General features: G+C 38.4%; 1 protein-coding gene across 3 annotated transcripts; it reads right to left on the bottom strand.

Annotated features, from left to right (window-relative positions):
- Positions 1–875: 875 nt before the first annotated feature.
- On the bottom strand, positions 876–13,875 carry RAD1 (RAD1 checkpoint DNA exonuclease). Of its 3 annotated transcripts, none has more exons than XM_074386635.1 (6): positions 13,652–13,875; positions 12,921–13,251; positions 11,729–11,837; positions 10,032–10,290; positions 7,703–7,801; positions 876–6,798 (listed from the first exon to the last, which is right to left on the bottom strand). In XM_074386635.1, exons 2-6 carry the CDS (start codon positions 13,116–13,118, stop codon positions 6,609–6,611), a joined length of 855 nt encoding a protein of 284 aa, XP_074242736.1. In that variant the 5' UTR covers positions 13,119–13,251; positions 13,652–13,875; the 3' UTR covers positions 876–6,608. The 3 variants fall into 3 exon arrangements, with proteins under 3 accessions (XP_074242736.1, XP_074242742.1, XP_003925987.1); XM_074386641.1 differs by having other exon boundaries at positions 12,921–13,246; XM_003925938.4 differs by having other exon boundaries at positions 12,921–13,188.
- Between the last annotated feature and the right edge of the window lie 9 nt (positions 13,876–13,884).

The raw sequence follows: 13,884 nt of genomic DNA, 5'->3' as shown, positions 1-13,884 counted from the left end.
GGCAAAATAGCCAGCTAGCATTAAATGACAATATTAAAGTCACAAATATCAATATTAATCCTAAATTTAAATAGATTAAATGCCCCAATCAAAGACACGGACACGCAAATTGAATAAAAAGTCAAAACCCATTGGCACCCTGTATCCAGATCCATCTTATAAGCAAGGACACACAAAAACGCAAAACAAAAGGTTGGAGGAAGACTCACTAATCAAATGGAGAGAGAGAAAAAAAACAAAAACAAAAACAACAACAGGAGTTGTAACTTTTGTCTCCGACAAAATAGACTTTAATAGTTACAAAGACTAAAAGAAGCAAAGAAGGACATTACATAATAGGATCAATGTAACAACAGGAGTCAATAATTACAAATATATATGCACCCAATCTAGGAGCACCCAGATACATAAGACAAGTTCTTAATGACTTATAAAGAGACTTGGACTCCTTATTCCTTCCTGTCTCCACTGTTAAGTACAATTATTGGCATAAAAGAGGTTTTTAATACCTATTTTTAGATTGCATTCCAGCCTGGGCAATAGAACAAGACTACTGTTCTCTCTCCCCCTTTCTCTTTCTCTTTCTTTCTTTAGGGAAAAAAATAAAAAATAAAAAATAAAATAAAGATAAGCTCGATATTAGGCCATATCAAAAGCAAAATACAAGAAAAAAAAAAAAGAGAGAGAGAGAACCAATTACTAAAAATGAGATATATTAGAAAGCCGATAAGCAAGCCAAATTATATTAGGTAGCTGTATAGTTATATATTTAAGGCCAGTATCTCTTTAAGAAATAATTTCATTAGTATTTATTTAAATTACTTTATATATTATGTTCAGCTGAAATAGCAATTCTGAGTTTAATTTTAAAAAAAGAAATTTGTTTTCAATATTTAAAGTTTTTATTGTCAGTGTAAAGTTGCTATTATCTGAGATTTTGATGTTAAAATGTTTTATAAAATGGTGGTGATACTGAATATATAATTTTAACATACTTATACCTGGCAAAATAAGTTGGCACCTATATTGGTCCCCAAAGTTTTCCCCAAAGGCTTTTTTTTAAAGCAGTTTTAGGTTCATACAAAATTAAAGGAAAGCTACAGAGATTTCCCATTTACCCCCTACCCCCACACATGCCTAGCTTCTCCCTTATCAACATCTCCCACCAGAGTGGCACATTTGTGACAGCTGATAAACCCACACTGAGACACCATTATTACCCAAGTCCATAGTTTACATGAGGGTTCACTCTTGATGGTATACATTCTGTGGGTTTGGACAAATTATAATGACATGTATCCACCATTATAGTATCATATCTATTAGTTTCACTGCCTTAAAAATCCTCTGTGCCCTGCCCCAAAATTTTACTATTTTGGGGGAAATCCCAAAGTCTTAAGAAGTCACATTAGAAATATAAAGCTGCATTCTCACTGCAAAATTATAGAAACTACTTTCTAAATTCAGTCAATCTGGATACCACAATCCAATCACACACCTGACATTTCTAACAGATCTAACATACACAGCTCTCACAATTCTTCTGAATTAGCTAACAAACACTGACATTTTTGAAATGGATGAGAATTAGCTATTTTCTGGCAATCTGTACCAAGTTAGAAAAAAAAAGTTCAAGCCCATATCAAGCTGTCTCATATATGGATTTCAGTAAACATTTATTATTATTATTTTTCATTTTTTGTTGAGACACGGTCTTGCTATCCTGCCAGGCTGGAGTGCAGTGGCATGATCATAGCTCACTGCAGTCTTGAACTTCTGGGCTCAAGCGATCCTCCTGCCTTAGCCTCTGGAGTAGCTGGGACTGCATGCATACTCCACCACACCTGGCTAATTAAAAAAAAATTTTTTTTTTGAGAGATGGGATCTTGCTGTGTTGGCAGATTGGTCTGAAAGTCCTGGGCTAAAATGATCCTCCTGCCTCAGCCTCCCAAAGTGCTGGGACTACAGGTGGGAGCCACCATGCCTAGCTCAATAAACATTTTTTAGCAAGCACACAAAATAATTTATGTATCTTGTTCTTTTTGTTCAATGAAGCCCTATTTGCTGATTTGGTAAATTCACCCACGACTGCATTAAAGGTCCACTTAAGGCAGGTTTGACAATTTCCAGAAATACTACTATCCTAACCTAGTCAGCAACATCACCAGAAATTCTTGGACAAAATGGCAGGAAGCAAGACCATTTTGGGATCAAGCGTCAGGTATTATGCCTAAGGGTACAGGCCATGGGCTTTATCAGGTTGTTTCTTCCTTTTCATTTAAGTATGAGGAATTACTCTGAAATAATTTACTAAGTTCACTTATCCTGAATACCTCTAGTTTTGCCAATGAGAGCCACTTAGTATCTATTGTAATGATCAACAAGCTACGAATTTTCAAAAATATACTTCACACATTGACTCTGCTGATTATCAAAATCTCTGAACGTAACTGAGATATAGATAGAAAAAGTACTTGAAGGACCAACTGCCTTTGGTCCTTCTGATTAGAACACTAGCTGTCCACTCCTGAGAAGGAAATCCTTGTTAGAGCTAATGACTGCTCGTGGGGTGCTTGTAACCTGACACTAGTAACAAAGCAGCACCACCTATTCCAAAGAGAATGAAAGCAAATTACAAACATAATTGGGAAAAGAAAAAATACTACACACTCCAATTTCTCAGGACCCAATAGATTTTATTTCAGGTGGGGATAAGGGTCAAGCAGTGTGAAGACCGGGAAGGAGAGAAGGAAGTCTCTAAGCTCTGAAAAATTCCCTAGCCCAAACTGTTGAAAAAGTGCCACATTCTGCCCTTTTAGCAATTTTAACCAATTTTTGATAACACCACAGAAACCCTGTGGCTTCCTATTAAAATGAGTAGGTTACAAGCCTTTTTTTTTTTTTTTTTTTTTTTTTTTGAGACTGAGTTTTGCTTTTGTTACCCAGGCTGGAGTGCAGTGGTGCGATCTTGGCTCATGACAACCTCTGCCTTCTGGGTTCAAGTGATTCTCCTGCCTCTCTTGAGCAGCTGGTATTACAGGCATGTGCCACCATGCCCGGCTAATTTTGTATTTTTGGTAGAGATGCAGTTTCTCCATGTTGGTCAGGCTGGTCTCAAACTCCCGACTTCAGGTGATCCGTCTGCCTCGGCCTCCCAAAGTGCTGAGATTACAGGTGTGAGCTACTGCGCCCGGCCACAAGCCTTATTTTTATTAGAAAAGTGGAATTTAATAAATATTTTATTTTTATTATTTTGAAGCATTTTATCAATTCTAGGTGGAAGCACTACATTATCAAATGGGAAATCAACAAATGAAAAATGAAAAATAAAAGATTACTTATCCATTCATAGTAAGCAAAATTTTGCTAGAGAGAGAGAGAAACTTCAAAAAGACAAAACTAAAAGTCTTAAATATAAGATTGTATTCTATGTTACACATGAATTTGTAGTGGTACCAGTGTCATCTGCTCTGCCTGAAGGAGCACTCCCCCTAGTGGTTTTCCATAGGAAATAAATTCAAACTTTTATTAAAGTAAAAATTCCTGGGTCAACTAGAACACACCTAAGGAGGAAATTCTTTATAAAATAAATACCTTGATGTTAGGGTGATTTAGAACCAATTCATTAGTTTCTGAATTCTAATTAGCTGAAGACATGCAGCTAAAATAATAGTTTTATTTGTTTATTTATTTTTGAGACGAAGTCTTGCTCTCTTGCCCAGGCTGGAGTGCAGAGGTGATCCGGCTAACTGCAACCTCTGCCTCCCAGGTTCAAGTGATTCTCCTGCCTCAGCCTCCTGAGTAGCTGGGATAACAGGCGCATGACACCACACCTGGATTTTTTTTTTTTTTTTTTTGTATTTTTAGTAGAGACAGGGCTTCACTGTGTTAGCTAGGATGGTCTGGATCTCCTGACCTCGTGATCTGCCCGCCTTAGCCTCCCAAAGTGCTGAGATTATAGGCATGAGCCACTGCACCTGGCCTGTCTCTACTTTTAAAGTAAATAAATCAAAATAAAATTTAAGAAAGATACACAAAACCATCTTTTGTGTCTATGTAAAACACTATGCAAATCTTTTTTTGTTGTTGTTTGACACAGAGCCTTGCTCTGTCACCCAGGCTGGAGCTCGTGGTCCTCCCACCTCTCAGCCTCCTGAGTAGCTGGAACTACAGGCATATGCCACCACACCCAGCTAATTTTGTATTTTTTTGTACAGATATGTTTCACCATGTTGCCCAGGCTGGTCTCTGAGCTCCTGGGCTAAGAGATCAACCCACTTCGGTCTCCCAAAGTGCTGTGATTACAGATCCTCACCATCACACCTGGCTAATTTTTGTGTTTTTAGTAGAGGCAGGGTTTCACCATGTTGGCCAGGCCGAACGCAAACTCCTGACTGCAGATGATCCACCCAAAGCATCCCAAAGTGCTGGGATTACAAGTGTGAGCCACCACAACCGGCCTAAAAATAATAGTTTAAAATGTGCAAAAATATCCATCCTTAGTTTTAAATTCTTTTAGATTCAGCTTTTAAAAAATACATTAAGCTGGGCGGATTGCTTGAGCTCAGGAGTTCAAGAATAGCCTAGGTAACATAATGAAACCCCAGCTCTACAAAAAATACAAATTAGCAGGTCATGGTGGTGTGCACCTGTAGTCCCAGCTATTTGGGAATCTGAGGTAAGAGGATTGCTTGAGCCCAGGAGATTGAGGCTGCAGTGAACTGTGATCCTACAATTGGACTCCAGCCTGGTCAACAGAGCAAGACCTTATTTCCAAAAATAAAAATAAACCTTAGATCAAAATAAATTTAGAGCTAAATCAGAATTAAATAGTGACTAATAAGATGCTAAAAGAAGATCTGAAATTGGAGATTCTTTCATCTAAGAAAGTTACTAAATGCCAATTATATACACTGTTCTTTGTTCACACTAGTGAACAAAAGAAAAAAATAACTATGCTATTTCACATTTAATGGTCCTTAGAATGTTGACTGATTAAATATTTTCTTAAGTATGTTTTAGGTTTGTACTGTTCTTGGTGTTCATCTAAACAAAAAATATTTTGACAACATTTAGTAAATTCGTCTGTTTCCTACTTGAATACATATACTTTATGAAATTCCAACTTCTTCTGTAGTTGCTAGGCATGCTGAGATTGAGAGACTTACTAGTTATCAGGTGCTGACCCTGGCCACCTCCCAGAACTGTCCATGTGCCTGGGAAGCAGTGCCAGCCATTGCACTGGAGCGGCTTCCTTGCAGCACACTTTGCGTAATACTCTCCAAACCAATTTTCTCTAACACTATGTGACCTATTTTAAGGTAAGCATTCCAGTATATCCTTAAATCTTGGTGAATATCATTGAACAGTTCTCAACAATGAATAGTTTGGCACACTTTTATTTGGCAGCAGATGGTGGTCACAATGACCATCAGTGGGTAAAGGTCAGAAAGGCTAAGTGAATCCTGCAATGGGATGACAGTTTTTTATCCTAAAGAACTGTCCCACCCAAAAGGCTAATAGTGCCTGTCCGTGGAGAGACACTGAGCTGTTGTCACCTGGTACAGTAACAAAGACAGAAGCTTCACTTTACTCATGTAATTTTTTCTACTAGAAAATAAGTCAGATAATTTTAGTATTGTATTTTATTTTTTTAGTGTTGTATTTTATTAAATAGAAAAATATTTATATACCACAAAAATTATTTTAGTCACAACTACCAGGAAAGTACAAAATCCCTTATAACTATTTTTTTACACCTTGATTTGTCAAGAAACTCAGAGGTAAATGCAAAGTATCTAATAAGTACTTACTGCAGTGAACAGTTTTGAGAACAAGAAGAAAAACCTGTAACTCTGAAAATTGTTTTATATCCCATTCATAGATCTCTTCAAAAGTCTACTCTAAAAATGAATCACATAAAAGAATTTTTCAGACTTGCTTGGTGATGCTTCAACTTCAGAACATTTGTAAGGAAATGACATGTAAAAGCAATCACCTCAGTACAATTAAATGTTTTTGTTTTGTTTTGTTTTTTAAGTTTCCTTTAAAACAGTGGTTCCCAAAATTTAGCATGCAACAGAATCTCCTGAGGGAAGCCTGTTAAAATACAGAATGCTGGCTTCCTCCGCAGTTTGCTACAAGTTTGCAGGCAGTTCTGATGTTGGAGGGGACACAACACTTTGAGAACCACTGCTTTAAGATCTAGTCTCTAGAAGTCAAACTAAGAAGCAATGCTCATATGCCTTTCCCATTCTAACAGTAAATAAATAAAAGAATATTTTCGGTAGCTGCATCAAACTTTCAGTCTTTAGATTCTTGGGAAGTTCTAATGAAATAAAACGTTGTTTCTCATGGCTGACAATTATTCTCATGAGTTCAGAAAGAACTACAGGACAGTCCTGAATAATCTATGACTACATGAAAACATGTATTTACATACCCTCTACAAACTGTATTTATAAAACATATAGTAACGATTGCGGTACACAACCTTGCTCCAATCTTCTCCATGCTTCTTCTCTATAGAAAATCTAATATGAAATTATAAAGAGTATTGTACTCAGAATAAGAACTTCATTTATGTACACATAAGTATCAGTGAATTGTCATATTCTAGATTCAGATTCAGGAACTTCTTCATCAGGGCAGCAGTAATATTCTACAAAACATATTTGTCCATCTTCATTTCTAATCATATACTGCAATGAAAGGAAGCCTCTGTTATCTGTCCGAATAGATACCTTACAAGATAGGACTAATGCCTTTGTAGAGGGTTTCAGTAAGGAAATCTTGTATCTGTAGAAGAATAAAAAGCTGTTATTCAACACAGTTAACATTGCTCAGAGCTCCAAGTAAAGGACAAAAAGTAGCAAATCTAAGAATAAAATCAAGTACTTATCCAATTTGCTAATATTTTCTTTTTTTAAAAAAAATTCGCCGGGCACGGTGGCTCAAGCCTGTAATCCCAGCACTTTGGGAGGCCGAGGCGGGTAGATCACGAGGTCAAGAGATCGAGACCATCCTGGTCAACATGGTGAAACCCCGTCTCTACTAAAAATACAAAACATTAGCTGGGCATGGTGCCACGTGCCTGTAATCCCAGCTACTCAGGAGGCTGAGGCAGGAGAATTGCCTGAACCCAGGAGGCTGAGGTTGCGGTGAGCTGAGATCACGCCATTGCACTCCAGCCTGGGTAACAAGAGCAAAACTCCGTCTCAAAAAAAAAAAAAAAAAAAAAAATATCATCCACTGTTAGCATCCTACAACTCCTAGTAAGTCCAGTACTCTACTGTTCATGTTTATAAAATGCTGTGCATTTTTATTAACAAAGTGGGTTTTTTTTTTTTTTTGAAATGGAGTCTCACTCTGTTGCCCATACGATCTTGGCTCATTGCAACCTTTACCTCCCAGGTTCAAGCAAGTCTCCTGTCTCAGCCTCCCGAGTAGGTGGGACTACAGGCGCCTGCCACCATGCCCAGCTAATTTTTGTATTTTTAGTAGAGACAGGGTTTCACAATATTATTGGTCAGGTTGGTCTTGAACTCCTGACCTCAGGTGATCTGTGCCCACTTGGCCTCCCAAAGTCCTGGGATTACAGGTGTGAGCCACTGTGCCCAGCTGAAAGTGTTTTTATTTAACAGAAATCTGGTATTTAGCTTCCTCTTTATCACCAATGGCAACCTCTATATTAAGGACTAACCTGTTGACTTGGGTCTGATTACAATGAAATGCTTCCATCAAATCAGAATCTTTGGGATAGTCAAGGTGAGAACTTCCTGCATTTCCAAAAGTAGATAACCTATAGAAAATGATTACTTCATTTATTTATTGGTCCAGAAATAAACCACATTAAGATCCAAATAAATTAAACACTTCCTTAAGAAATTCATACTAGTGGGTGAAACAGACATGTATACAAATGGTTACAATACACGGTAACAAGTACCATAATAAAGCTCCCACAGGATACTGTGGGAGTTCAGGGCAACTAGCAACTAATCAACAGCTTTGAAGAAAGTTAATCGTAAAAGGAAAAGGGCAGGGCACAGCTTTAATTTCATTACCCTAATCCTATTCTGAAAGCAGATTTTCTCCGTCGTTAAGTCAGAAATACATAATAGGAGAGAGAATAGAGGACTGATGGAAGACCTTGATCGAAGTTAACTGCAAACCTTGGGTTCTGTTCCCAATCCTATAGCAAGCAATTAGAGCTTTTCTGAATCTTAGATTGCTCTTAAGGTTATTTCATGGTTTTCCTCACTAGGTAATACCAGAAGTTATGTGTAAACAACTTATAAATGTTAATGTGCTGATTTCATCCGCTAGACTGGAGCATTTCCTGCAGCTGCTAAGCATTACATGAGCATAGTGATATGACCCAGGTGTTGGTTTTCTCTAAGCTCCATTTCTACCCTCATCTTCCAGGTGCTGTTTTTCCCCAGGCCCATCTTTTCTTTCTAATATAATCGCTCTCTCTGACCCGTCTCATCTATGCCCAGCCATGATGGTGGTTCCCAAATCTAAATTCCCAGTCTAGATGGATCTCCTGAGCACCATAACCATATATCCAGCTATTCCCTAGTGTCACAGGTACTTAAAATTTAACATATCAAGAAAAAAAATTTCAACTCCAACCTCCCTACCACCAAATTGTTTCCTATTTTGGAGATGAAAGATACCATGATCCATCTAGCTACCCAGGCTGAGAGAGATTACTGAGGAGATCCTCTGAAATATTGTTTAAGTACCTGAATTTTTCACTTCATTCCACTGCTAAAGTAGGGTTTTCAATTTCCATTTTGGTTAATACTTTGTCAGACCGTGAGACAAATTTTTAACCACCCAAAGTCATGAGAAGGACCTGTAATTCTTTTTCTTTTCTTTTCTTTCTTTTTCTTTCTCTTTTTTTTTTTTTTTTTTTTTTTTTTTTTGAGAGTCTTGCTCTGTCACCTAGGCTGGAGTGCAATGGTGCAATTTTGGCTCACTGCAACCTTTGTCTCCTGGGTTCAAGTGATTCTCCTGCTTCAGCCTCCTGAGTAGCTGGAATTACAGGCACCTGCCACCACACTCAGCTAATTTTTCTATTTTCAGTAGAGACAAGGTCTCACCATGTTGGCCAGGCTGGTCATGAACTCCTGACCTCAAGTGATCGAACCACCTCGGCCTCCCAAAGTGCTGGGATTACAGGTGTGACCCACCACACCCAGCTGGGCCTGTAATTTTTCTAAAGTAGTTACAAAAAGAATACCTTATACCTTTTATTCCATTATGTATTTAGTGCCTTTACTTAATATTCTGATATATTTGAAAAGAGAATATTTAGATCCTCTTACTAGAATTTCTAAACTAAGTCTAATCCTGGAAAGAGACTTGTGTTAAGGTATCAGAAGCAGCTTTTCTGACATTGTCTTCCTGCTGAAAACTGCCCTCGCTTTGGAAGTGAGCATTGAGCTATCCTCCCTAAATCTTTTTTCAGTGTTTCCCAGGGATCTCTGTGTGCTATCTTGGTACTTAACGGTTTGCTGTTTCACATATCTTGGCTTCACCTGAATTTTAAGTTGTTCTTCCCACAATGTTCAATAAGATGAATAAGCACATGTTGGGTGATCAACAGATACTTAGTGAATGAATGAACCACGTGCAGAAAACATGTTCTGCATCCTGAACTTAACTTGAAAAAGATACCATATAATACAAACACCCTTTCCAAACACTTAAACCCAATTTTCCTCACGATGTAACCTGATATATGACAGTAAGTAGTAGCACAATGAAAGCATCACTAGTTTAGAAATTAGGGGACCGGCCTTCTCATCTAGATGCCAACACCATCTAAATAGGAAATAGTGAGTTAATCTTTCTGGGTCTTAAGTTTCTTGATCCATAAAATTACGAGTAAGAGTACAAGCTATTTAAAGTTGTGAAAGCTCTCAAAATGTGGATAATAAAAATTTTGCATCCTAAGCAAATGTCTAGAGGGAAGACGGAGTACAGACCACATGAACTATAACTGCACTGCTCTCGAGTACCTGAAATAAGGCTTGTCAGGAGACATCGTAATTTGTAAGACTTCACTCGTCATATCCAATTCAGAAAATGCTTCACGGAGCCCCTCTGACTGCAGAATAATTTTATTAATAACATTGGTGCTGCAGAAGTCAAAGTCCAGGGTCTCCTCAGGCTCCTGCGTATTGATTTTGCAGACCGTCACCACTCCTCCTTCTTCTAGGAACAGCATCAAAGGGTAACCGTAACCTTGGTAACACATCCGAAGAGCAGTTAAAGTCCCTGCAGTAAAAAGAGATCATACTTGGCCTTAGCTTTATAGCTCTGGGTTCAGCTTCTCCTAAAAATAATAAAAAAATTTCTCAAGAATAATTCATTCCACTCAATTTCTCACATACATGTTATCTCCTCATAAAAAGGGATTATATCTTCCCTGATGATAGTTGTGTGTAGACAATTCTAAACACACAAGAAAATTGGGAACCAGAACAAAACGTAACGTGACTCTCTGGTATCATTTTCAGGTTATCATAAATACCTCAGAAATAGCTTGATTTTATATACATACAATTTCAGAATAGAGAATCTACATGGATCAACACAGCAAGTAACCAAATTGCTGCAGAACAGAGTATGCTATTTCTTGAAGGTTCAATGTGTGTAACAGTGGACTGCTACGTGTACTGTAATGTCAGTGTATTCACTCTTATGAGGATCCTTCCAACTTTTCCAACTCAGATACTCTTTATATTTCCTCAAATGTCAAAATCAAATTGAGACAAAAAGACGGTTAATAGTGGTGTAAATTTTAACACTGCAAACCATTAGGGGATGGAGGAAAGTGACAGGATATTCAAACTCCTCCTTGATGCATGGAGAGCCACAGTGAGTAATGGAAGATGACAGATTCTTTTATGAAAAACCAGCTGGAGAACACTGTATTAGAAAATGTATAGTTAATAACAGTGGAATTGTCAGTAGAAAATTAAAATACATTTTTTCTGGCGAACTATATTGAATTTTTCCTAATCTCCAGGTTGCTTTCCTATGAAATAAAATCATTCTTCTGGGGATTCCTTACAGTTTTAGACCCACAGCAACTGAATTTCACCATTCTTAAAATTAATTCCTTTAAGAAAAAATATATGTTTTAGAGAAAATCATTTGGCAAAATAGACATAACTTATAAAATATGGCTTGAAAGAAACAAACTTTGAACACAGTATAAACTAGGAGTCAGTAGAGCTGGCTTCTGTTTTTCCCTGCCACTAACTAGCTGAGTAATTCTGGACAAGTTCGGGAAAAGAAGCAATTACATTTCACAATGTTAAAGATATTTAAGACATGCCCAAAGTATTCTTTTGGCCAGTTCAAATTTAAAATCCCTCAAAGCCTTGTAAATTAATAAAAGAAGAATGTAAATACTTTTACAAATGAAAAGAACTATAAACACACTTGCAATTAACATTGGGAAAAGTTAGAACCTATGACTGTGGCCAATGAAAAATGAATTGGCAATAATTTTCTGAACAAATGTTTATATTCCAAATAACTTCCTGAAAATTACTTGCTTCTTTTCCCTAACTTGTCCAGAATTATTCAGCTAGTTAGTGGCAGGGAAAAACAGAAGCCAGCTCTATTGACTCCTAGTTTATACTGTGTTAATTTTTCTGACCATTGTATATAACATTTTTATGTCCTTCTAATGATAATAGTTTACCTGGCATAGGACTTGATCCAAAAATAGATAAACAGTCTAAAAGGACAGTTAAATTAATTCGAAACGTAACAGATTCTTCCTGAACTTTAAACTCCTGAAATATTCCAGCCTATGAAAAAAGTAAAAATGAAAATGGTTACATAGAAGAATGAAAACTAATATATAAGGTCCTAGATTTCACTTTATATGTTTAAAAAATACAATACTGTGCTAATCCCATGAGAATAATTTCTCATTAGCAATCAAAACATCTTAGAGACATCCTTGTGACGCATCCTTATCTCCATGCCTGGATCTAAAACTATCCCTCTGTGACTATCTCTTGTCTCATTTTTGTGCCTATCACTACTGCTAAGGTCACTTGGAAAATACACAAACGACTTGGTAACGCATTAGCAATATTAGTTTCAACTTTTATTATTTTTTATTGATATGGGGGTCTCACTAGTGGTTGCCCAGGCTGGAGCCATCTTCCCACCTCTGCCTCAGCCTTCTGAGCAGCAGGGAATACAGGTGTGAGCCAGTATATCATGCCCTGCATGAGGACAAGAACCATGACTTACTTACCTTTCTATCCCTGAGGTCATGCTGTGCACTTAGGTGTTAAAAAATGCTTAGCTGAATTTGCAATCCTATCTTAACCAAACAAATATTACTTTGGAAGAATAAAAATTCTATTACAACCAGTAAAAGGAAAAAATACTCTTTAGTAATAGCAAGGTGGTAGTATCGCAGTGGTAAAGAGCATATATTCTGGAAACAAATGTTCAGGGTTCTTATCCCAATTCAGTCACTTAACAGCTGTGGGGCTGCTAGCAAATCACTTAAATTGTGCCTCGTTTTCCGCATATACAAAATGGGAATAATAACAGAACCTACCTTACAGGACTATCGTTAAGATTAAATAAATTAAATACTAAGAGGAGAGCCTAGCCAATAGTCTAGCTTTTTAGTCGTTACTAACCATTATCTCTGTAAAACAAGATGGGAAAAGAATTTGTTACCAGGAGAGAAAAAAAAATTCAAGTAATGACGTGTTCTCTGACTTAAGACTATAAAGTTATTTATTCATATATTATTTATTTACGACTATTGACTATAAAGTTATTTATTGTCTACTAAAACCTTCAGATTTCATTAAATTACATTTAGAATATCTATGGCACAGGCTTAAAGGCGCCTATTTCCATACCTGAATAAAAGCATTTGCTTGCACACACTTTGCATTTTCCACTGTTACTTTGATTCCATTTTTAGTTGCAAAACACGTGGCATGTTCACGGAAATGAATAGCTTTCAAGATAGTGGAGAGATTCCTAACGTTGTCAAGGCTGGCCACAAGGCTGTACTGATCATCCTCGTCTTGGATCTGTTGGGTCAGAAGGGGCATTGTCCGCTGCACATTCGGCCCCGAGGGATGCTTCTGGGGCCGACACCTGCTCCCGCGGATCGCGAAATACCTGAAGGGATTGGACGATAAAACGCCCGTCAGGGCTGGCGAGGTCTGGCGAGCTCCACCTGCGCTGAGAAATGGAAGGGGGCTGGCCAGCTGAACTTGGCTGACCAGGCCGAACCCCACCAATGCCACTTAACCGTCTTTGTAACTCTGGGAGAAAATTATCTAAGCTACGGTTTCCTCATCTCCGTAAGGGGACAATAACCTGAAAAGTTGTGAAGAATGAAGACACGCAACTGACACGGGATCTTCGCTTGGGGCCAGCTTATCCCGGCCAAACAGGAGCTACGAATCCGCACGGAGTCGGTTTTTGGGTCGCCCGCGCCACAAGCCTCGCCTCCAGCGCAACAGGCGACGGGGGGCGGGCTCGGAGTGCCCAGAAGATCCCCCAAGACAAGCCCATTCACCAGCTCGCCCGCTGGACGGCATCACTTACTACTCTCAGTCCTCGAGTGCTGACACCCTACCTTTGCAGTAGGGTCTGGACGCCCGAGAGCCCTTCCCGGCAAAGTCCCTGAAGAGTAGCAAGGCGGCTCCGAAAAACCGCGGAGGAAGGGAAGCGGCGGGTCCCTGCACTTTTCAGCTCGGCCCTCCACCTCGGCCACCGTCACCACAGAGCTGAACGAAGCCTAGAGAGCCAAGCGGGCACAGCCTTCAAGAACGGAAACCGGCAGGCACCGCAGAGCTGGAGGACGATCGC

Source organism: Saimiri boliviensis, chromosome 1, assembly GCF_048565385.1.
Source record: "Saimiri boliviensis isolate mSaiBol1 chromosome 1, mSaiBol1.pri, whole genome shotgun sequence".
In the NCBI taxonomy this organism is placed as follows: Eukaryota; Metazoa; Chordata; class Mammalia; order Primates; family Cebidae; genus Saimiri; species Saimiri boliviensis.
The sequence above is the reverse complement of the archived record's forward strand: the minus strand, read 5'-3'. Positions and strand labels throughout refer to the sequence as shown.

What these genes read in the sequence shown, in the direction of transcription:
- RAD1 (XM_074386635.1), bottom strand. Translation starts at nt 13,118, where the DNA reads ATGCCCCTTCTGACCCAACAGATCCAAGACGAGGATGATCAGTACAGC. An exon ending in AAGCAAATGCTTTTATTCAG is followed by an intron (nt 11,838 to 12,920) that starts GTATGGAAATAG and finishes CTTTTTTCATAG; the next exon opens with GCTGGAATATTTCAGGAGTT. An exon ending in TGGATCAAGTCCTATGCCAG is followed by an intron (nt 10,291 to 11,728) that starts GTAAACTATTAT and finishes TTTTTACTGCAG; the next exon opens with GGACTTTAACTGCTCTTCGG.